A 25000-nucleotide genomic window follows, 5' to 3' on the forward strand; every position below is an offset into this window, starting at 1 on the left:
GCGATTTTTACCCCTGTACATGTAGGTTTATCATAGCTTGGAATAATAATATTATTTATCAGAGTTTGTAAATGTAGCAATGTCATAAATACACAAATTTTTGCATACATGTATAGATTTACAAGGTACTACCATCGTCATCCATACAAAGTTAAAACAAAAAGATTATTAAATTGCATAATCAAAGAGAAAAGCAAAGTGGTCACTAGATGCCCCATGAAATGGGAAAGCAAGTTTAAAGTACCACTGCTGTGATAAAATTGGAAGAACATGGACTGCTTCAATGACATTATATGCCTCATGCCAGTACTGGCATTACTTTAGTTAAGTACAAGCACCATGGTTTTCACACATGCATGCTTGTTGTTCCTCTCCTTTCGTTTTTGCCTGTATGCATGTCATCAATCATTAGTCCACATCCACAAGTTTGGGTGAACATTTTCTAAACATTGTTTTTTGATACTGTACATGTACATTCACGTTTCACTATCTGGGTCCTAATCTCTGATGTATTGTACAGTTAGTCTACTTAGAACTGCAAGATGTTTTTCTCTCCAATTGATTCATCCTTTTTTTTTTCAGGAGTTTGCCCCAGAAATCCTCAGCCATGTCAGATTTCCTTTGCTGTCTGCTGAATTTCTAATGGACAGAGTAGCAACAGAAGAAATCATCAGAAATAACAAAATTTGCTGGTGTGTTTTAGCTGTTCATCTTGATAAAAAAGCTTCCAAGTATTGTGTTCATGTATGCATAACTTTTTAAAGAATTATCTTGTATGGTCAAAATAGAGAGCTAACTGTTTTAAAGGGGTGCTTAGACTTAAATACTGTTTATCAGTTCTATTTGAAAGTGTTCTCAGATGCCTTGAATGCCTCGCAGGCTTGCAGATCGTGCATCTCCAAATAGCTGCAGTGCATCTTGTACGTGCTAGCTCACCAACATTAGTCATATTACATCTTATGAAATCTGTATGGTTGACAAAATTCTTTTAAATTGAAATACAGTTCAAGTGTATTAGGTGCTAATATTATGTAAAATATTAATGTTATGACAATGACAGTGACAGCAACAGCAATCTGTCTTTGGTTTTTGTCATGCCAGTGATTTCTTACTGGAGGCAGCAGAATGTCACCTTCTTCCCAAACGCAAGTCTCAGCTTCACAACCACAGAGTTGCACCAAGGAGGCCAACTGCAGTTAACCACGTTTTGTATGCAATTGGAGGAATGAGCCGTAGAGAGGCAAGCAAAAGTGGAGAGAAGTACGATCCACGAGAGAGGAAGTGGAAAACTATTGGTAATTAGTGTAATTTTTAAACGTAGTTCAGGGGTAGATCTAGGATAAATAATGACTGGTTTCCAAAGCGACAAAAAGTTTCTATTTTGTCTGGAGGCATCCTCCCCCAGGAATTTTTTTGGATTTTATTAACTCTCCAAAGTCCCCTTTCCCGTGTTTCTGAGGGCCTGATTGCATGGCGAGTTTCAGCCCAGGTTGAAATTTTCCTCCACCCACAGGACTGAAATTTGTTGTGATTACATGCTGAATTTCAGCCCTGGTACTGCAAATTTGGGTTGGAGAATTTACTGAGATGTGAAAACACAGTTGATGAGTATGCTGACGTTCATTTTTCAGCCTGGGCTGAAATTCCATTTTGATTACAAGGACTTTTTGCAGATTTTTCAGCCCAGGCAAAGACCTTAGCACCATGTAATTGCCACTTTCATTTCAAGAGGATTTCTTTCAGAACCCTGGCTTGAATCTCAGCCCAGCTAACCTGGCTGAAACTCGCCATGTAATCAGGCCTTGAGACATTCACTAGCCAGCAGTCATTTGATCACGTGACTGCCATTGAGTAGTCACTCTCTGCGTTACTGATTATGTAACATAGACAGTGACAAATTACTTCCTGTGTGGAAACGAACACAACTAGAGCATGTCTTTGCCCGGAAATTGACAAAAAAAAAATTTTCAGACCATTTTCGAGATTTCAAGTTGGAAATTTACCGGTACTTTTACTAAAAAAATTAATGTGTTTCCATAAAACGGTGAAACTGGTGTGGATCCGCCCCTTTAGTTGGTACTATGAGAGATCAGAGCAGTAAAGTGGTGCCTTTGAAATCATATCTGCAAACGATTCCAATGCCTTCTAACTTTTCTCTGACAAAGACAATGAATAAATAAGGCACCATCTCAAAACACTTGTTCATCACTGACATCAACACTGTTTGGAAATAGAAGATTATGTCCTCAGGGCTGACTGTTATGGCCTTTTGGTTAACGATGTAATTAAATGTTAGCCAAAAATACCATAATGCTCTCTGTTTGTCCCTCCGAAATTTTGCATAAGCATTGTTTTTATTTTCTCTTGGTACTTACAATTGTCCCAAGAGTAAATGGAAACAATGCTTATGAAAAATTTTGGAGGGACGAACAAAGAGTATTATGATATTTTTGATACTTACTGGCTAATTGAATTGAACTGCAGACTTACACAGAAAATACACTATATAAAGACTGTTGTTGTCATTAAATTATACTGTTTTCATTATCCTTACAACTGCAAAAAGTCTACATGTACATGTAGTACTTCATGTTGCATTGGAAGAAATACTTATCTAGAGTCAAGTATGTCAGAATAATAATGATAAATGCCTTTCAATACTTTGTTTGCTTTGTACAGCATGATGAGGGAATGTTTAGTAGTTTATTGGTTCATTTTGCTTTCTTGACAGGTGATATGAACATTTGTCGCTGGGGTGCTGCTGTAGGGGCACTTGGTCCTTTTCTGTACATCTGTGGCGGCAGTGATGATGCATCACGACTGGAGACAGTGGAGAGATTTGACCCATTGGCAAATGTGTGGGTGCCTTCAGTTCCCATGTCATCAAGTCGTAATGGTGTTGGTGTAACTGCTGGCAGTGGAAGGGTTTATGCAATAGGTGATGACTTTTTTTGGTAACTATGAATAATGTTACAAGTTCATTACTTGTGCCATCAAGACCCAATTCTAACTGATCCCATCGTGCCTTGAATCAAAATGTTTTTACCGATGAGTACTCAGACTTACTTAAAGGAATTTTAATTTAATTTGGTAGTAAAATACCGGATACCGGCATGTCTTCACTCGGAACCTCTCAATAACAATTTAACCGATTGACCCCCAGGAGCGAGACTTAACAGATTTTACTCATCAACTGGGGCCGCTCAAGGTTTAACCAGTCAATAAGTATGTTCCCTCCATTTAAGAGAAACGACTTATTATTGAATTGGGTGTGTGTGTGTGTGTTTGTTAAAAACACCTTCTGCATCAATCCCCACGGTGTTGTGTTTGTTCAGTACTTTTGAGATAGTAACTATAGCCACTGGCTTTAAAAATTGTTACTTCTTCCACTATTCCCAGGTGGCTTCGATGGTTCAATGCCACTGAATACAGCAGAATACTATGATCCCAAAGTCGGGAAATGGACAGAGATTGCTCGCATGAATCAATGTCGGTTTGGTGTGGGCTGTGCTGTCTTGCATGATATGGTGTATGCTGTTGGAGGGTCAGATGGAACAAATCTTAAAACGGTGGAGCGATATGACCCAGACTTGAACACATGGAAAATGGTGGCTCCTATGAGCACAGCAAGGTTTGTTTGTTTTTTATTATTATTGTGAAACTCTATCCAGTAACATTGTATTCAAGTGGAGAAACTTTTAGCGACAAATGAAAAAGGCGTAATTTGTTAACTTGTAAGCTGGATTTTCAATATCCTTTTTTTTTTTAGAAAGCAAGTCGGTATTGCAACTTTAGGTGGCTTCCTATACGCCATTGGGGGGTGCGATCATGGCCATCGCTATGACACGGTGGAACGCTATGACCCAACAAAGGATGAATGGGTCAGTGTGGCTCCTATGAGTACCCCAAGGAGTGGGTGTGGCGTTGGAGTGTTGGACGGATTTATTTACGTGGTTGGAGGTTATGATGGAACATCGTATCTGAGCTCTGTGGAAAGGTAAACCTACGTTGCCCTGCGCAAAATTCTTGAAGTTAAAAACGTGTTTTCTTTCGGTTAAATTAAGATAAGGACTACTGATACAAAGCTCACCAAATTATTGCTTAATATATGTATGAACTTGAAATGAAAAAAATTAGTGCGTCGTTTACGTGGATGTTTGAAGTGGAGTCAATTTTCCCTTCCCATGGGAGTCCAGAGGGACACGCTCTTTGTGGAATGTTTTTGAAGCCGTTCAAAAAACTCGCAGCACGTGTTTTATCGGGTCAAAAACGACTCGGCTACGCCTCGTGGTTTTAAACCCGATAAAACACTCCTGCTCGTTTTTTAAACATTACTTAAAAGACTCCTAACTCTAACTCAATGTTGTACCCAATTCAAATCTCTCGGGGTCAAGATTCTTTGTGTGTTGAATTTGCATGACAATGAAGCATTCACATTTAAATGATATGAAAACACTTGGAACAAAACGTTTTATTCGCAAAAGATTTGAATAGCCCTTTTCACGGTTAGTTTTTCTTATTTGCATTACAATGTAATCTAACGTGGATGCGAGACAATTTCGGGTTAAAACTACAAAATAGCCCGAAATTGTCTCACATACATACTAGATTATATTGTAATGCAAATGAGAAAAACTAACCGTGAAAAGGGCTATTGGGTACAATTTTGAGTTAGCCGAATTCTCTATTTTCGAATTCCCCATAATACACTTTGTTTGTCCCCCAAATTTTGCATAAACTATTGTTTTCAAATGCTCTTGGGGACACTGCATATTCCCAAGAGCATTTGAAAACAATGGTTTATGCAAAATTTGGGGGGCAAACAAAGTGTATTATGGGGAATTCGAAAATAGAGAATTGGTCTATTATTCCATGTTAATCGTAGTCTCGTTTTGGTTAAAAGATGCCTTTATTTCTCGCGGGCTGTGAAGACGTGACTAAGGGCTCCTTATTTGTCTCGCACTAGATACGACCCGTTATCCAATGAATGGCATACGGCCCCACCTCTCAGCCAGCCAAGAGATTGTGTCGCAGTTTGCGTGGCCACGAGTAAACGGACATTTAACAGCAAGAGGTTGTTTGAGCCCTCACCTAATCGGACGCCGTCTGTATAGTTGGGGATTAAACACATAAAACATAGGAGAAAAAGTGACCAAGACAACCATGAACAAATCGATTGGACGAAGCGAACAAAAACATTTGTGGATAACAGTACCACACGTTACCTAAAGAACAGCTCATGTTGACGGTGCCACGTGCCCAAGAGCGAAAACACGCGAACAATTTCATCTAGTAACAATGCCTTGATATCCTGGCATGAGGGTAAAAATGGTTTGCATTTTTAAAAGATAGCAAGAGAATTATAAAAATATTATGGAGTATTCATAAATGTACAGTGTTCTGATCTACAAGTCCGGCGAAGACGGAGGCGAAGTGTACATCATATCTTAATGTGTGGAGACAGGTTCTTACAGGTTACATTGACTTTAATTTTCATGGTATTTAATGTTTATCGCAAAACTTATAAAACTCAGTTATTGCAAAGACGAATGTTACAAATGTAATGAAACTTTGGTACAGTAACGTTATACACCCATCTTCCTTCCATTAGCGAATTCTGCGCATCAGTGTAACAATAGAAGAATTGCCTCTGTTTCGATGACATCTCTATCTGTGCAGGGAACGCGGAGAAGTTGGACTGTTGGAGCTATAGACCTTAATTTCGTTTCTTTTTACAGCTCCAGATAACAAGGCAAGTTTAGGCTTGATAAAATTAATGGAGGAAAAGTGACTTGTAATGCGTGTTTGTCTTTGGCCAAATTTGTTGCCTTACCAATAAGCCATTTCCGAGTTCATGTTTGCCTCCTTTTCAAAGCGAGTCTACTAACTGCGAAGTTTTTTTATAAGAAAAAAGTAGTTTTCATTCATAGAGCAAGTTTCAATCTAGTGTCGTAAAACCAAAACCAAAGTAATTACTTTGGCCACTCAAAAAGGACGGAGACAATCCAGTCAACCAATCAAAACTCGAAGTAATTACACGTAGCCGACAGAAAGCGCGGGAAAAAGTGTACGCGCCAGTCACGATTGGTTTTGGTTTCATTTGTGATTGGTTGAGAAAGTGGCGCGACAACTTTGAACCAATCACTAAGTGAAGTAATGCAAATACCAAAGCAATTCGCTGATTACTTTCGACAATCAATTGAAAATCACTCAATTTAAAGGTGAACTAATTACCATCACAAAAACATTGCACTTAGACTTGCTTTGAAGAGGAGGCATACATGAACTCGGAAATGGTCTCCGTGGTTCCTGCGGTAGGACTCCTTACAAGCGAATAGCCTTTTTTTTTGCCTAAGCAATTACAAATTTTTTGATAGTGAGTTTGTAATTAAAATAAGTACGGTGCAAATGAAGTTCGCGTCGTAAAAACACTGCTTACCGTGCCTCAAGTTAATGACGAGGTTTAGATAAGCTCTGAGGTAATGTATTGCAGTGGCAATGTACATAAATAATTGCTCATAACATTTAAGTGGATTTCAGAGAAATACTTAACGCAAAAATTGAATCGTAATACAATGACGAAAATGCAGATTTTAAAGATTATTCGACTAATTTCCAAATTAGTTAAGGGTATTAAATATATTTTTTTGGACGCACAAAATTGTGCTCTATATTTATTGTTGAAATAATAAAGTATTTCAAGTTTTCTTTCATTGTTGGTCTTTGTGCTTCAACACTGGTACCCAAACGTCTACAGAAAATGAAATATTGATGTGTTAAAAAAAATCCCCAGCGCTATTGAAATTTGAAATGCAAATCGTCTTTAACCTACAGAGCTGTAGGGCTGAATGGCTCACCGCCACTTAATGTAGCACTTTCCCAAAGAATTATTGTTCAGTTATAGGCGGAAATCTAAATGTAGGCATTTTTAGCCTAAACACGCCCTGAACGTTCGCTGGAATACCGCTTTGTCGTTAGTCGCTTTTGGTTGTGCAAGTAAATAGGCCTTTTGTAACAATTCGTCACGTGACCTCTTTTTTTCCCCCATAAACACGATGATTCTGCTGGTTTCATGAAAATACAAAGCGCAACTCAAAATATGCTACGATGCCGATTTCCGTAAGTATATAATTTAAACTGGCGTTGTTACAGTTGACAGAATTTCTAAGAATTTGTATGGGAAAAGGACGCTTTGCCAGTCAATCCTTGTATTTTTCATCTTCGAAATGTGAAAGTCTGAAAATTTCCACCCTTGCACATTTATTCTCGCTTATTTGACCCATGGTAAAAGTTCGAATTTGAGCTCTGTTTGTGGCTCGTAATTATGAAAAATTACACTGGAGGGCAAAAGCTTTTCGGTCGTAAACAAAAGTATGGAATTTTCGAACGTTTAAATGGTCATACAATTTTACCTTAACTGGTATTTCTCTGAAAAGTCGTATTTTGGCTCAGACAAACACGATCTTTCCACTTCTGGAATTTATATAGTCCGAGCTTTGAGTTCATCAATTATCAGTCATGTGACCACTTTGTTGCGAAGCCACTTGTGATGATCAAACTGAGTGCCTCACTGATAGAAGCACTCAATACCAGACTCCCTTCTCTCGTTTTGACGTTAACGGAAATCAGTCGCTGAAAAACGAGGGTGAACAACTGAATATTTCTTCGGTTTCGGTCACCTCGCAGCTCTTACAAGGTCTCACCTGATTGGAGACCACCCTTGAGGTTTAACAAAACAACAAATAACAGAAACAATGGACCCTAGGCCTAAAACAAAAGGGCTGCAACTCTATCCTCTAGGGTCCATTGTTTCTGTTATTTGTTCTTTTGTTAAACCTCAAGGGTGGTCTCCAATCAGGTGAGACCTTGTAGGAGCTGCAAGGCTACCGGGGTCGGTTTGGCTGAGGAAGAATCCCATGAACCAAAAAAAAAACCCGCTTCATTACTCATTTACTTGTGTGACAAATGGCTTCAAGAGGCTTTGGTTGCGGGCTTGATTGTGGTTGAATATTCACAGGTATCAGCCTTTGACTTCACACTTCATGTTCATTTTCTTCATCCTCATCTTTATCCGAAGGTTTTTTCTGCACCAGTTTCATCTTCATTTCAAGGATGGGCACAGGTAGCGCAATCACTAAGGTGCCCACCAAACAGCACACACTGCCCATCAACTGGCCAAATGCAGTCTCCGGAGACATATCTCCATATCTACGAAAAAATACCAGTTGTAGGAGATGTGTCAGTACGTTACCTTGTGATTAGATAGGATGAGGAGAGGAGAGGAGAGGGAACTGGACTGGACTGATGTGCCCAAAGGTGGTTTGCAAACAATCTCTAGAGACACAGATAACAATGATGTAATGTACAATTGCTGGTGGACGAACAAGAGGAGCTAAAGAGAGATCTTTTGTTTTCGTCCACCAACATAGCCGCGATGACGTAACGTGAAAACCACCTATTGGCCTTACATTCATCATCATGATCTCATAGGGTAATACCAACTTCTTCATATTCTTTACATACTCTTGGTGACTGAATTTGTTCTCACGGTACCGTTGACGTATCTATACGACAAAAATCCTTCTGAAATATTTAAAACTGAAGAAAAGAAAAATCATTGAGGCCTTCTAAACTTACCCGGTCGTAGTCATGGTGACAATAGCATACCACATACTGTCAGGAATGCTGGCAAACGTGGTTCCTTCAACTCCTCTCTCAGCATAATAAACAGCGGTAGCAAATATAATCACACCAAGACCAAACGAAAACAGGATGAAACCTAGCTCAGAAGAAGAGTTCTTTATGGAGGATCCAAGCGCCTGCAGTCGCGTGGAATGTCGCGACATTTTGAAAACTCGAAAAACGCGAAAAACTCGTAGAATTGTTAACGCGTCGAAATCTCCCGCGCTTTTCAACCCTAAGTCCAGATAAAAGGGGAATACAGCTGCCACATCCACAATACTTTGAAATTCTTTGACAAACTTATATCTGTGTGGAGCCGCAAACAACCGAATTAAATACTCCAAGGTCAGAACCACCACGCAGGTTCCATCAAGATACTGAAATGCATTCTTGTGTTCTTCTCCACATGTTTTGTCACCACAGGGAATTGTTTCCGTAATGGTGGTTATTATGCTAAGAATTATCGCTATTCCAGTCATATAGTAAACTAGTTTCGCTGTAGTTGAAGACTGTGGATTCTCCAGCGTAAACCAAATCTTCTGACGAAACGTTTTCCGCAGAGGAATACACTCATGAGCTTTTTTTTCTACTTCTTGTGATTCTCGGCCTACGCTATTGTTCGCTGCATCGCTAGCGTCGGCATATTCCTCAAGACAGCACAGCCCCATTGCGTCGGTTGGTATTCGGAAAAAGTTAAGTTCATCTTCATAAAATTCGCCGCACTCTTCCAGAGAAAAGTGGAGTTTGCCATGCCGATAGTAGTTTAAAATGTGCCGAAAAAAAATTGGATCCCTTTCAAAAAAGTACTCCTCTTTTTGTGAGTCATAGAACGCTTCCCTGTCGCTACTACCCAGTAATGTGGCGGGAAATTTCTTTAAATTGTAGTCCCACGTTTCGAACTTCCTTCCACTCACATTCAGAACGATTCGTTTGTCATTCAGTTGTTTTCGATGCAATATGCTGAAAGGTTTTTCCTTATGAAATATCGGAGAGATGCCCACCAGTCCAACTTTCCCTAATGGCAACCAGTTTTCTAAATCGTTAATGCTCTTGTCCACCGACATAACCAGATATCATTCGCGTCATCTAAGACTTGGGCGAGCGACCATTCAATCGTGTCCTTACCAGAAACGCGTTCTTTGATTAGCGAAAGCCGTAAGTGTAAGGCCCTAGCATTTGGCCTCATTAACGCTCACTAAATTGTTAATATGTACATAATTATTATTATTGTTAATAGACACGTTGTGGCCATGAAAAACACTTTTTTTCAGTTGCGGCAACAGACATAAGTATGACAACAACTTCAACGAAACAACGTGAAAACGATAGACAATCACAGAGAAGTCTTTATGTTATTCCATTTAGAGGTCATGTAGAGATAAATCGCCATAGTTGACAGTTTTCATCAAAACCATAAGGTTTGTTTATCATTGCTTAAAATACCAGTACCTGTAATTTTCTTACATTAAAGTTAACCACTACGCGTGATATGCAACACAGCTTCTTATCAGAGGCAAACTGCGAAAAACTGCGCACACTCAGTGACATCTGCCATCGCACAGAATTATCCAGCTAGTTTAAAGGTTGATTAATGTTGCTTTCCACCCCTTCTACTAAATTAAAACACCTTTCCTGAAAACTCTAAGGCCTAATTCACCTGTCAAGGAAAACTAAAAACTCAAGCAAAACAAATTGCCGCAAGTCTTTCAAGTGAGACGAACAATTAATTGTAAAGCACATCATTACCAGCAAGATAGAGCCACTCGTGTTCCAAATATAGATTACACAACATACATTGATCTTTCTGTTTACATTTTCTCCTGCTGGTCAATACAAGTTGGCTAAATGGAAACCACAGGAAAAAAATGCAAAAATACACCTGCTTAAATCAAAGCAGATTAATCGAGACGCCAAGATCGTAACTGAATGACTACAGCCAGAATTCCGCGCTCGAATAGTCGTAGTTCTTTATTACCGTGCTCTTACGTAATAAAATTAACTCCCATTGTAGAACATTTGCTTTTCCTCACGTAATAGTTTACAAAGCGAAATAAAATATCCGGTAAGTTGCGTTCGTGTTGAGAATTCTACGTGGTTTTGGTTTGAGGCCAAGTCGAATTTTCCACGGTTTCCTTGTCACAGTTTCATGTCAACAACTCGAAAACCGAAAAAAGAACTTAAACCTAAAACAATTAGAGATCTTTCCCCTTAAAGTTTTGGTCTTTTAACCGAACTCCTCTGCGAAACACGTTAGGTATGAACGGAAATTTGGGGTGAAACTGCATAAACGGAAAAACAATGCTAAAAAAGAATTTGTATCCAAAGGCTCGAAACGGCCCGGATCGCCCCTGAGTTTATCATTTTTATCTAGTTGTAACAATTGTCACAAAAGTTCTCTGAATTCGTTTCAACAGTTTCAATCGCGTATGTGAGTAACATAAACTGAAGTACAGAAAAACGAAGTCGATCCAGTCAAAATAATGTGATTCCTAACCGAATCTCATAATCTATATCCCTACTCTTTTCTCTCACGCGAGTCTGGGTGAAAGTAATTGTTGGAAACGAAGCTTTGTCCTGTGCTAGCTCCAACCACGGGTCAAGTTGCTCGCGTCGACGACATCGTAACATCGGCACCAGCTTCACACAATTGAGTCGTACGCGAGAGCCCAAAGAAGTTATGCGGCAATACGGCGGCTATAAAATGGCGAGAAAAAATAGAGCCGAAGTTTGATATTCCGTCGAATGCCAACACACATTGGAATGATAGAATTTATTTATTTCGTTGGGGGATAGGAAGGATTTTAATACTGGGTAAATCAACCGTTCCGGCTCCGAATCTTCTTTTGCCATTTTCCGTTCTTATTACTAAATGTGACAATTTATTTTAAAAAAAGTGCCATCATTGACTCTACTCGTGGTTTTATTCCCAAATACTTATTGCTTTATCCTCCTTTGTTTCCAGCCTTACAGTGTTGTAAATGGTTTGAACCCAGGAGTCATATCATAAAGTAAAGTACGATCGTCCGGGTGAGTGTAGTCCTGAGAAGGACTGTTTGAGATGACAATGACTGACGTTTCGACAACCTGAGCGGAAGTCATCTTCTTACAGTGTTGTTGAGCGATCGTAATGTCTCTGTCGAAATATTGCGCTTGTAAAAATATCCTCTTTGATCTGTTTTAAAGGGGCACTGTCATGCCAAATTTGCTGTTTTTAGTTCAAAAATGAGTAAAAATCTGAATTTTATTTAATAGTACTTGACCTCACACGTACAACATTCCTGGCAACCAACTGACAAGATACGAAAGATATTTATGGCACAAAGAGCTATTTGTATTTAAATTTTGGTGTATTTCTGAAGACACTGTCTCCAAACTTGAAAAAAACTGGCCACTGGATGGGAATGGGTTGAAACTTTGAAATTTCAAGTTTAAATCCATTTCCATCCTCTCCATCCTTGGCTGCAAACAACGAAAAATAGCTTCAGTGCACTTCATTGGTCATTGACAACAAAACTACAGTACAGCATTGTCTTTCGGTTTTCATTCAGCAACGCAAGTACGTCTTTTATCGTTTTGAAATTTGACTAAAATAGCGTGACCCTGCCCCGTTATTAAATAGCTTCACGTACGAGTAAAACAGGACTAAACGTGGACCTCTAAAAGAATTAGTGCTCAAGCAAGTCAGTTACCATAAACAATGACCTTCTTACAGGAGAAGGAAACGCTACCAATTAAATCAAGTTCCACTAAAGAGAAAAAGCAACCTTATTTTATTAACTTTCCCAGTCAAGCTGGCAGAGCGCCACAACAGCTTGCGCCAATTACTGCATGTGGCCCCTTTTTTTACCCTCCCAACCATGATAAACAACAGAAGACAGACCACAAACATTGAAGGGTTGTGAGACGGGACCTCTGGCTTATAGTCCTTATCCGAGAAGACTTGAAAGTCTAACCATTTGCAGATGTAGTTACAAAGGCAGCACTTTCTCCTCAGTTATTTAAAGACCCTGAGTGTTGGTCCGGCCGGAATTGAACTCGAGACCTCCCGCGTGACAGCCCGGTGCTCAAAACCAACTGAGCCACCGGTGCGCGGTGCGCCTTCTCGAACGGAAAGAGTTTAAAGGAACACACACACATACATACACACTTTATTCAAGTTACACAAATCAAACTCTCTAACAACTACAAAAATAGGCACGTGATTGTGTATGTGGCCACTGTAACACTTATAACGCAATTGTGCTTTCACATAACCATAAATAACAAGATTATAGAAGCCACTTTCAGACTTGACTACGCCAGTGAGTATTGATGAGTATTGTCATTACGTGCAATCGTCAAGTTTGTAAAGAAAGCGAAATCTGTTGCTTTAGATTACAGAATTAAATTCTGTTAGGGGGCATAAAATTGTCATACCGTTACCTCGCTTAAAAATGTAAAAATATTGCAAGCAAAATTCCATTCAATACACGTCAAAACTGAAAAGCTCACTCGAAATAGTGTTTATAAGGCTAACTGTAGCTGAAAAACAATCGAAGTGGACAAGTTGGAGATGACGCACCTGCTAGACATATCTGTAGCATTATGACGAGCTTTGATTTAATGGCTGCGCCTCGGGGATTGACGGAACCCAAAAAACCTCATATTGCTAGCTGGCCTATTTTGCTGTGCTGGAACGTTTTGTACTGAACAGAAAAGTTGCTAAAGAGTTGATATCCGCAAGTATATTGTATAAAATCACAGCTCTCTTCCGCTAAATTCTGTAAACATTTCTCTGATGGTCTTTCATCTGTTGACATGCTAAGTGTATAAAGTCTCACTGTCAGATGAAGACAAAGTAAAAGCGCACGTATACCTTTCATAAGAACTATGCCCACATGCGCAGAGATTTTCAACAAACACCACAACTGTGGCAATTTTTGAAAGAAAGCGAAATTACTTAGTTTATACACATATCGCCGCTGAAAATATGTGAAGATATTGCACGGTGCAAAATTCCATAACACAATAAAGCTCACTCGAGATTGTGTTCATAAAACAGAAAATGATCCATTTTCGAAAAAAACCTGCTTTGAAGTATGAACTGGCCGACTGGAATGATTTCCCGCGCTTCCCGAGAAGGCTCAACTGTTGGACATATCTATAGCATTTTGATTAGCTTTGATTTGATAGCTCGGTTTCGATGAACCGACCTATTCCTATTTCGCAGTACAATAAACAAAATCGCCACAGAAGTTTATATCCGCGAGTACTGCATCAAATCACAATTCCTTTCAGCTACATTTCGTAAGAATTTCGCTGATTGCCTTTTATTTGCTGACAAAAGCACTAGTTTTATTATCAGATGAGCACGAACGTATACCTCTTTTTGAGTAAATTATGCCAAAATCCGTGGCGATTTTCCACCAACAATGAAAACCCAAGGTTTTGCCTTTCCTGAAAACCTTACCAGTTTCAGCTGAAAGAAAGCAAAATTACTTTTGAATTGTTTGGTTGAAAGAGTGTTTACGCCTGTTTTTACCCCATCTCGGTTACAAATATGCGACGATATTCAGTAACAGGAGAAGTGTTTATGCAGCTAGGCTTGACCAATTCTCGAAACAAACCACGGACAAACCAGTTTTAAAGAATAAAATGGCCACTGGATGAACTGAAAAGTTTGATGTAGATGAAAACTATGTTAAAGCAGATGGCTAAACGATGAAACGTGATCATTCAACACGATGTTGGACAACCTATTCTCGAAACAAACTCGTTCTGAGGAATGAACTGGTTACTGGATGAAAAAGCTTGATATAGATAAACATACGTTGAAGCAGGCGGCTGAACGAAACCGTGATCATCCAACACAATCATGGTTGGACAAAAATGTTTGGACATTTTGAACGTTTGGACAGGCCTTAGGTTGTTAACCATTTACAAGCGGAAACCGGTTGGTACTCGATTTGTTCAAGTGGCAAGCAAAAATTCCCTATTGGGAAATTCTGTCGGGATCGGAGTGTACCATTTAGACAACTCAGTCAAATTAAGACCCCCAATTCACCGAGAGAGTCCCGATCTCCGATCGGAATTTTCGGTAAAATTATTTTGGACTTCCGTTCAAGACGTTCCGAAAATAGCATTACCATTGCCATTCCTTCCGCAATTTCCCAAACTTTTTGGTGAACCTTTTTAGTCCCCACTCGAAAACCAATTGTTGTGACGTCACTCTATTGTTAGACTCACTCACACACTAGCATAGTGGTCACCCCTAGAGGGCGTGGCCACAAAACCTAAAACGTACAGATTGGATAAAGTACATCGTGAAAGGGAAGTCAAGAGGTCAGCCCTTATATAACTCCCTATAGAAATACCTCTGGGGGAACTCGGGGAGCCCGTAATTGCTGTTTTTTGCCGGATCTAAAGGTTTCTTTATCTCTTCAGTCATAACTCATTAGAGGAAACTGACCCTGTAGTTCAACGAAGACACAGAAACCGAAATCAATAAAAAATTATAAGAGGAGGTCTGAGGCTGGTTCAGTATGTAGGAAAGAACTATTTCAACTCTTTTCCTATCCTTTGCATTTAAAGCCCCACCTTCAACCGACAGGCTTTTCGACCGTTTGTTTTTGTTATGGAAATTCGTATTTCTTATCGCAGCGATCTAATTGGATGAATCTCGGATTCGGGTGGAATTTTCATATATGAAAATTGTTCCGAGGCACGCAATGTCTGTCGGTTAAAGGTGGGCACATAACACGGCGTGACATCCGGTGTGACATTTAAAGGAACTACCGTATCTCATTTTCATCCGAGAGAGTTAAATGACCGATCGTTCAATGTGAGGTGAAACAAATGGTAAACATTTGGGTATTGACTTTTCCTTGAATGTAGTCGTATAGTTTCGAAGACCGTTGTCTTCATATCATGACGATGAGTGCGTCGAAAGCGATGTTGACTTCAGAGCCTGAAGATGACAAAAGAAACTACAGCCTGAGGATCGATTACAGCGAACAGGTAAGAAAGAGAGTAACTTAATTCCGTGTGTCGGCTATTACGTCTATGAGGATTGCAAATGCTGAAAAGTTACCGTGTAATCCAAATACAACGCGAGACTTCCTATTTATATTTGCATATGCTAATGTTATTTGGATTTGGATACTACAGACGATATACGTCCTCAAAAGGTATCTTCGCATCTCACTTTCAAATGAAATATGACCTTATATGAACAATAAGGAACTAGGGGCTTTTCTTGATTCATTCCTCACGGGACCATTAGAACCCACAAATGACCAGCTCCCAACGTCAGTGGCTTCATACCTCAGTTGGTTAGAGCGTCGCACCGGAATCGCGAGGTCACGGGCTCAAACCCCGTTGAAGTCCTGAATTTTTCAGGCCTCTCTACGCAATTGCAAAAATTGCGCTCATAACTGCGAAGATCATAGCTTCACTTGTTTTCTTACGTTAAGTTTAAAAGTGAATAACAGGAGGAACAAAGATTTCCGCTCTGCATAACTGAGATTGCCTTCACCCGACGACGATCTACTCAGGAATCAGCGTGCTTGCAGCCATCATGTTTTATTTAGTGTCTCCGAAAATGACCTACCAGCAGTCAGTGAGACGTTTTCCACCACAAGCTACGTCGACGACACAAATTTAATCCTGTTACCGTGGACGAATTTCATGTCTCCGAGGATAAGCTAGGATAGTAGACCTACAAAGAATCCGTGACCGGTGTTTTGAGAATTGGCTCCAGCTGAATCAGCACAAGACAAAGCTGATCTGCAAACTACCAAGATGATTTGCAAACTACCAAGATTCAAGCTCTCTTTCCCGGGCAAGGAACTTTTAGCAACATACTCCGTTAAGGACTTAGGAGTGATATTTGATCCCACCCTGTCATTTGACTGTCACATCAGAGTCCTTACTACTTCCTGCATTTCTAAGTTAGCTCAGATCAATCGCGTAAATCACGCTTTTAATTCAGAACTACTAGTGATAATAATGAACGCACTCGTAAAGATGAACTTTCCTGAGGTTTCAAGAGCCAATGACGACGAAACGTTCTTGCCTGGTTTTACACCTAAATGACCACTTCCGGGCTAAAATTCTCCAAAAGAACAGCTTCAATTGGTGTTTACCAGCTTCTTATGAAACGCGCAGCTCCAACTAACTTTATTTGTTGTAGGAGCATCTCAATTTTTATCCCGTCTCAGATTGTGTTAGCAGCGTAGTTTAAATTTCCTTTAATTCCTTGCTTTTTTCCTTCAGTGCAGGATGGGGATGTACTGCGGCTTGAGCAAAACAAGATTAGCATTAGTAGTGGTATGTTTTGACGAATTTCGGTTGTCTTATCACTGATATACTGACTTCCAGAAAAATGACCTCTAAAACAACGCAATTTTCGAAAGAATTGAGTTTTCATTAGCCCGTGTGAGCCGCAGATGGCCACGTTCTACTTGACGGGAATTCATTCAACTTCGTGTGCCTAACTTGCTTCGAATCCGGTTTGGAAACCAGGCCTCGTTTGCTGCTTGAATTAGCTATCCCATGTGTTTTAGTTGCCACGGTGATTTATAGAGTAAAATATCGAACTGTTTCGTTTTCTTTGTCCTTAGCACACACATTTCTACTTTTGCAGGCTGTTGTTCTTATTTTCCTTTTGGCTATAATATTGCTGGTGGTATTCTTAGTAAAGAAAAGTTCACCAGAAGGTAATCTTCAAGCATCTTCAGAGCCAGTATTTTTGGCTTGATCTTTATTGTTTAACCTTTTTGTTGTTTTAAACGTTAGTTTGTGACCACACAATACATACATACACATTGCAGTCTGGCATGCAACAACCATGACCCAGAAGCTCTCTAAAGGTCCTTGCAAACGGATCATGCGACATTGCCGTGCAACAACTCCCAACATTGTTGGGTGTTACCTGTTGCGTCCGTTTGCACAAGTCTGAAACTAGTCAAACTTTGGAGCTAACAAATCCCAACATTTCTTTTGTTCCATGATAACTGAAGCGTAGCATAACACTGTTGTACCCACGCACGCGCATTACAATATGATCTCCATGGAGATGCACGTGCGTCATAGTACGCGACGTGCACGTGTGGGGTTTTTGTTCACATTGTTGCAGGTTGTTGCATTGTTTGCATACCACTACCAACAACATCCAACATCTGCCGGACCAACAACTCCCATAGACTGCGAACAGTCCCTTCGTAAATCACACGAGCGGCCCGCTTTTCTAAGGCAGTCGTGTTTTGTCACGCAATCGAATAAAGACCGAGGAAGGCTGACAAAACACGACTGCCTCAGAAAAGCGGGCCGTTCGACTGATTAATGAAGGGACTGCTCGCAGTCTACAACTCCCAACAATGTTGCCGTTTGCACGTAGCTTAAGACCAAGTTTACCTTTAACGTGCATATCATTATGCATTCCACCTCTGACTTTTTAAAATTGTTTTAGGTGGGGCATCGGAGACTGGCTGCTCAAACCGCAATGGGGATACAAAGTATGTAAAATGGCACTAAATAGATATGTCGGCTGACTTTTGCATGTGACTGATGTAACCGAAGCAAATATTGGTATTTTAGCACTTTCCGTCATAGGTCACATCATAAACCCGCTTGAAGACAGATACCGGTAGTGGTCGAACTGATTCCTTTCTTTTGTCATCCATTCGATGATTCAACTGATTATATAACTCTTCCCCTCTCTTCTTGCAAGAAACTTCGCACGACAATCTCTACCGAGCTTCCAAGTCATGGCAAAGGTCAATACTTATTTTTATTATTCCACTATTACGTCATTTTACCATATTTGGTCAAGAGAACGGGCAAAATATGAGACGGTAATACACTGTAGTGTCCCGGTTTGACCGGTTTAGAACAGAGCAAATATGGACGGAACGGGAGTTTTTCAATGAAAGAAATTTTTTCAGCAGATGCAAAGCCCGAGGATTTAGCTTGTCATCGCTGGTCACTCCTCATTTTGTTTATCCAATCTTTGGCTGGCTTTTTGTGCTGTTTACATTGTTCGCACGCGCCCTGAAGGACAGATGACGCATTTTTTTAAAAACACCATTACCAAATAAAATTGAAGCAAAATAACACCTTGTTTTGTAGTGGAGCAATAAATCTCTTATTCGATGGTTTAACATATAATACTCGAGTACATTTTGCTCATTGCTCGTATTTTTCCTCGTCCCTGCGGGTCGGAAAAATACTTCGCAACTCGCAAATATCCGCGCGTATTATATGTTAAACTATCCAATAAAATGTACATACCCCGCTTGGTTTTTCAAATGTAACATCTTTTAATTATCTGTTCGTTATTGCTAATGAACAGGTCTTCAAAGTATCCCTTGATACTCATTTCAATGGACGGATTTCGACCCGACTATCTGGAAAGAAATATCACGCCTAATATAAATTATCTGGGTAAGTTGGTTAGAACTCAGTTCTCTGAAAACTGTGTTCACGTTGTCATCTTCTTTCTGGTATTAGTTGATTGGGCGACTCACTCTGACACGATTTTCTATGAATAGCTATCACAAACGGTACAACGCCTGTTGCGCATTTCATAGATCCCCTTTTCGACACTTGCGTTGCCAACAGTAGTAATTTAGCCATCCTCAACAAAGGTGGATTGGGAAGTCTAAAGAGATCATATGGGTTTTAACTCGAAACAACGTTTGTGTTTTAAACAGCCAGACGGGGAGTAAGAGCAAAATTTCTGCGTCCTCAGTTTCCAACGAAGACGTTTCCAAATCATTATTCAATTATTACGGTAGGTCACGGGAACCTTTAATTTTTTCTATGAAATTATTATTTACTTAATACTAAACACATTGTAATACAACGTGAATATTTAAAGGGAGGACAATCTTTAGGTGGTCATTCAAACTGAGCAGATTTCATGTTTCTTTTCCAATTTTCAGGGTCTATTTCCTTCGCACCATGGAATTGTAGCCAACAGGTTTACAGACAAGACTTTAAATGATAGTTTTAGAGTTGGCGGACCTTCTTCATCGGACCCTAAATGGTGGGGTGGTGAACCAGTGAGTAAAAAAACAGTTTTGTGGGCCAACAAAGTGGTCAACAGTGCTAACAAAAAAAAGTATTAATTTTTGTCTTAAGCTGACCAAAGACAAAGGACAAACAAATTGAAGAATATTAAGGACGGTGCCTACTAATTCAAAGGTATATTTGCGCGGTTTACTAATATGCGGGAAAAGCAGATCTTAGCAAAAGTTATTGAAATCCAAAAAGAAAATTGGAGAGAACCACGCATTTTTCGAAGATAATTGATCAACAATATTTGTAAAAAGCTTTAAAATACAAAGCAATGTATGGTGTTCTTTTCCAAATTGAAGCTCAAATATGTCTGAAAAATGCGTGGTTACCCCCAATTTTTTTTTTGGATACCGAGATCACTTGCTAAGTTTTGCTGTCTCCCCATAGTTTTGAACCGCGCAAAAATATCCCTGTATAAATAGGCACCAGCCATAGGAAATCCGAGTATCTCGAGATGCGCAGAACATATACGCAATAACAATAGTAGGCACCGTCCATAACCAATAAAAATCACCGCCCAAATATTCCTGGACCAAGAAATGTTTTTGTCGAAAATTACAGGCAAAGGTTGCAGAAAAAGATATCGTCCTTAACCAAGAACATTTACCACTCTGACGGTACAGTCAATTTTTAGAAAGCAAAAACTTTCTTTTGAGTGAGAAAATGACTTAGTTTTTGTTTCTGTTCTATACCACTCAGTGGGTCCCACATTTCTTTCATAGTTTAGCCAGTACAAAACGCCTTCCATTCCATCAATTGTGATAATTACTCTAAAACTTGCGTGCTATGTGAGTACTTCAGTTATTCCCCTTCTGCAAACATCTGATTTGCTCTGACGCATTCGAATTTATTGCCAATGTGTGATTTAGGTCAAGATCTTTCCAAGTGTCAAGTCTCCAATTGGCATCTTTTTTCTACAAAGTGGATCTTCTGAAATACTAGTTTTCATGCGCCTGCATGTGAGATCCGCAAATAGTGAAGTTTGATGAAGTATTATTTCCACTATTGTAGACTTTTATGACTTGCATCACGTGTATGCTATTAATGTTCGTTCTTGCATTTACACAGCTATGGGTGACCGCTATTAAACAATCTCAGGTATCAGCATGTTACTTTTGGGTGGGCTCTGAAGTGCCAATCGAAGGTAACATTTCGTTATGAATTCAGTGTATAATAAGACTTATGATTATAGTTGCAAAAGGTAATAAGCAAAATCCACAAATAGACCAGCGAAAGGCCCACCTAAGAAAGATTATTCCAGTCTCTTTTATAACTATTGTTTGAGCTTTTCTTTTCTTTGAGTCTTCTTGTAATATGTTGCATGCCACTCTTTCAGGGATCTTACCGAATTTCACCTACAAGTATACCCAGTAAGTAAACCATAATATTGAAAGGCACAACTAATTTATCAGAATACTGATATATAAACTGGTCATGGTGCTACTGAACAATGCTAACAATATATTTAAGAAACGGTCCAGATAAGAACGATAGCAACAACGGCAACCAACATGTTGGAATTCAATTGGTATGCAAAAAGGTGATAACTTTTCTAATGTCTGTACTTACTTCTGATTGGCTTAAACAGCAAACGGTTAACAAAACTTCATAAAGCAGTATTATATTCATCCTTACTTTCCAACCATCTTCCATCTTTCATCTGGTCTCAGTTTAAATGAATTCCACAGAAATCGTATGTGGGGAACATGTAAAATTGTAAACGTTTCTTGGCTTTTGTTTTCCACTCTTGTGATTGGTCAAAATCTTTTTAACACAAAAAAACACCCTTTCAAAGTGGGCTATAAATGAATTTTATTGCGTTAACTGCCTTCCTGTAGGTTTATGCATTCTCTGTGTAAGAATGATAACATTCCTATGTGGGGAAAGCCCCGTTGCCGCAAAGCAAAGGAATTTGCTATCCACCTTACACGGATCATTACTTAAGACAAAAAGGGTCATAGGACTTTTTGTTTAAACTATAAAGAGTAAAACTCTCCCTGGAAAAGGAGCTTTGAAAGAACTTAGATTTTAAATCTGTGTAACGTTGGAAATGTGGCTAATGATGGTCAAGGAAAGGAGATGCAAAGGGAAATAGGTATGGTATTTGGTAAAGGAAAAGGAAGGACTGGTTGAGTTCCCGATGATTTTAGGGAAATTACACGGCAAAGTAAAAGGTGATGGGAAATAGTGAAAGTTGTGGAGTAAGAGCAGGCGCAGCAGAGATTGATGATATGCTTAAAAATATCGATAAAGGGTTAGAGTCCACTTCACGCCTTAAAGTCTGTCTGTGAAGAGATCGAATGACAAACTTCGCATTCAGCAGAGGCTTGCCTTTCTAGTAGTAACAAATGCGGGAAACTGAGAGATATCCGAATTAAGTTTATTTCTTACAGTGGCCTTCGAGCAGTCATAGCCTTTATCGTAAAGTAAACCGGGTTTCCTTTGCCTTTGCTGCGCTTTAGGTCGCGTCCATTTGAAGCGAGAGTCGATAAAGTGTTGAGTTGGTTGGATCTTCCCCCTGTAGGAAGTCAAGTTGATCCGGAGAAAGACGACGGCAGACGGTAATATCTACACAAAGTCATTATGACATCACGGGCCTTTTAACGACTCCTGTGTTACTGAGTTTTTCTTTTCAAGATCGTAGGGTGTTAACCTCAAACTCCAAGTCACTCATACTGTTGATACATGCAAATAAGTTGCACTCTAGAAGAAGAGGTTTTCATGATAACGAATTACCGAGTTTTTTGGCGGAAGATTCCCCCAATTTCTAGAACACCGGACAACCGTGCCGCGATATCGAGATCGTGGGTTCAAGATTAAAACTCTGCAGGGTCTTTAAATAGCTTCAAGACTCTCTTTGCTTTCACAAGTGCAGATGTTTACACATTCACACAAGCGTAGCTCGTGAACACGTGGGAGTCTCGGACCCACCTGTCTCGCACTTGTCAGCAAGGAACATTAAAGAACGCACGCGCTCCCGTCGTCGTAGTCAGGCCATTCAATGGCTCACTAAAGTTGGAGCCTGTTTCTGTCGTGTGAGCCCAAACAAATTGGTTGATGCTGATAAACTGACCATAAACCAAAAATAAAGCTTTGATGTCATAAGGAGATAGAGTTGCCTGCAGATTCCCCATTTGGTCACATGTTCCGTATGACATTACTATTGTTCTTGCACAGGCGACCTAACTTCATTACCTTATATTTCCACGAACCGGATTACACCGCACACATATTTGGTCCGGACGCGAAACAGGTAAAATGAGACATCATTTGAGTAAATCTTTCTAATTTACTAAAAACTTATCATTTTCTGTAGCCCAGGAACAGATAAAGTCATAAGGAAGACGATGCAATGTTGAACGGGCTAACATTTGCATGGGTTGAGTTAGGATGATTGGTGGCACTTGAAAGCAACGCTAATGAAAGCAATGTTGGTCAGACGGATAGTTAAACCGTTACTTTTTTAATTTATCACTAGCGTGCTTCGGGCATCTGCTGCCCTGAGCCCTAAATAATCGTTGTGAGCGGGCTGCCAGCTTTACACACCTTAAGAGTTGATTGCTGTTTCGTTCAAATAGAATATGTCGATGATTTGAACCTTGGTGACGTTGTTCTAAACAGGCGACAGTATTGCGGTGATTTATTTGTTTATCTTTGGATTATGGTTGGTTATGGCTTAGAATATTACATGGACAGAACGTTGAATAGCGCGTAGACTGAAATATGGCGGAAACTCTTACCAGTTCTTACATAGGCACACCTAGGGTGCTTTTGTCCCAAGTGCACTCCCAAAGGTTAAACTTTATCGTTTCATTGTTTGTTTTTTAATTTGTTTGTTTTGCTGCAGACAAATGAAAAGATCAAGGTTGTGGATAATATGATTGGGAGGCTGTGGAATGGTTTGAAACAACGATGTTTGGACAATAAGACGAACTTAATCTTGCTTTCAGATCACGGTAATACAGACTCTTCATGTCACTGAAATTCGCTTGATTTCATTCCGGATATGAACAAATTTTACATTTTGAAAGTCTGTGCTTCTAGTCACCTTAGTGTGGGAGAGAAATAACGAGTGTTTAATAGAAAGCAAATGAAAGCCGTTGAATTACGTCATGATGTTACGCTACTACACAATATGGTTCATATTCTTTGCATAAAGGAAATGGTGGCGTTTTATCATTCAAACTGATGAATGATTACGAAACAGTATTTTTTGCCTCAGTCAGTGCAAATTTGGCTTTTTATTTTCCATATTTTGCAGACTTAACTCAACTTTAGAATGTCTTCATTTCTTTTTGAATCATGATACTTAAGAGTTCGTGTAATAATTGACGCAAGGAAATGAGTTCTTTTCTCTAGGTATGTCTCCCATCAGTTGTAATAGAGTGGTTTACACGGACAAGGTGGGTGCTCGGGAGATAAAATAGTCTGAGTTTGAGCCGTTTGTTTAGGATGCGGTATTTGTATTTAAATTATTAAGATCCCACATGCATTTTTCATTAAGCAAGTGTGCTAATGATTTTCTTACCTAGTTCAAAAGGTGGTTTTACCATACTCTTTTGCTTTTCTTTGTAGTACAATGTAACACTGAATGATATACAGTCTCCACAGAGATACGGAGGAAGTTTTATGTCCATTGACCCAAAGCCAGGAAGTAAGAAACGCGATCATGACCTAGAAAAAGAAAAAGAAAAACAACATTTCGATTTTTATTCAGACTTTGAACTTTTTATTAGCTGGACGTGAGGCAAAAAGCATAAGACATTACAGAAAAGCGTATATTTTACCCAATGGTTTGCATCACGGATTGATGAGGTTTTATCTTCCAGTGTAACCCTGAGCAATACCGTAGTTCTCAGAAAGGAGGCTAATCTCAACGAGACGATCAAATCCCATCAAGGGTTACGGTTAATCAGCCGAATTAAGCTCATCTCGTCAGTGGAAGAACACTTATGTCCAGGTTTGACCCTAATTAGATGCACGCCCAATGTTTTTCCTGGTCATATTCTGGAAGACAGGATTTTCCGTTTGGTTAGGCCTCAACACGGCCTTTCCAATGATAGTCCATGTTCAGATGGAGCCTCAGCCGTGCAAAAGCTGAACTTTCCAGCTTGTTCATACGGAAGATGTTTTTAATTGACTCATGCAAATGCCACATTTTCTGGATTAAATTGATCCTGAGTATTAGGTTCAGCTCATGAAGAAATGGGCATCTGAATCCTCCCAAAAACTAAGGCAGTATTGCTGGGAGATGGAACTA

At 39.6% G+C, this 25000-nt stretch overlaps 3 protein-coding genes across 3 annotated transcripts in view; 2 read left to right on the forward strand and 1 right to left on the reverse strand.

Moving 5' to 3' along the window:
• LOC138022973 (kelch-like protein diablo) overlaps positions 1-6713 on the forward strand; it is a 14246-nt gene extending 7533 nt beyond the window's left edge. Inside the window, exons 5-10 of the mRNA XM_068870008.1 lie at positions 583-692; positions 1102-1295; positions 2732-2938; positions 3400-3631; positions 3770-3997; positions 4967-6713. Of these exons, the coding sequence (XP_068726109.1) occupies positions 583-692; positions 1102-1295; positions 2732-2938; positions 3400-3631; positions 3770-3997; positions 4967-5114 (1119 nt within the window). The 3' untranslated portion in view covers positions 5115-6713. The remainder of the gene's footprint in view (positions 1-582; positions 693-1101; positions 1296-2731; positions 2939-3399; positions 3632-3769; positions 3998-4966) is intronic.
• On the reverse strand, positions 5828-10901 carry LOC138022974 (potassium voltage-gated channel protein Shal-like). The gene is made up of 2 exons (XM_068870009.1): positions 8638-10901; positions 5828-8208 (listed from the first exon to the last, which is right to left on the reverse strand). Exons 1-2 carry the CDS (start codon positions 9744-9746, stop codon positions 8034-8036), a joined length of 1284 nt encoding a protein of 427 aa, XP_068726110.1. The 5' UTR covers positions 9747-10901; the 3' UTR covers positions 5828-8033.
• Positions 10902-15402: 4501 nt separating this feature from the next.
• Positions 15403-25000, forward strand: part of LOC138025077 (venom phosphodiesterase-like) — a 17932-nt gene continuing 8334 nt past the window's right edge. Inside the window, exons 1-14 of the mRNA XM_068872338.1 lie at positions 15403-15678; positions 16936-16989; positions 17306-17378; positions 18131-18176; positions 19013-19104; positions 19374-19453; positions 19605-19724; positions 20809-20884; positions 21077-21110; positions 22203-22301; positions 22918-22993; positions 23588-23696; positions 24100-24143; positions 24316-24394. Of these exons, the coding sequence (XP_068728439.1) occupies positions 15589-15678; positions 16936-16989; positions 17306-17378; positions 18131-18176; positions 19013-19104; positions 19374-19453; positions 19605-19724; positions 20809-20884; positions 21077-21110; positions 22203-22301; positions 22918-22993; positions 23588-23696; positions 24100-24143; positions 24316-24394 (1072 nt within the window). The 5' untranslated portion in view covers positions 15403-15588. The remainder of the gene's footprint in view (positions 15679-16935; positions 16990-17305; positions 17379-18130; positions 18177-19012; positions 19105-19373; positions 19454-19604; positions 19725-20808; positions 20885-21076; positions 21111-22202; positions 22302-22917; positions 22994-23587; positions 23697-24099; positions 24144-24315; positions 24395-25000) is intronic.

The sequence above is a fragment of the Montipora capricornis genome, chromosome 11 (assembly GCF_036669925.1).
Source record: "Montipora capricornis isolate CH-2021 chromosome 11, ASM3666992v2, whole genome shotgun sequence".
Taxonomy (NCBI): Eukaryota; Metazoa; Cnidaria; class Anthozoa; order Scleractinia; family Acroporidae; genus Montipora; species Montipora capricornis.

Bases quoted from the DNA above. Each gene is read 5' to 3' on its own strand.
- LOC138022974 (XM_068870009.1), bottom strand. From the start codon at position 9,746: ATGTCGGTGGACAAGAGCATTAACGATTTAGAAAACTGGTTGCCATTA. The intron at 8,209-8,637 runs GTAAGTTTAGAA...ATTTTTTCGTAG, and splicing joins GTCACCATGACTACGACCGG to ATATGGAGATATGTCTCCGG.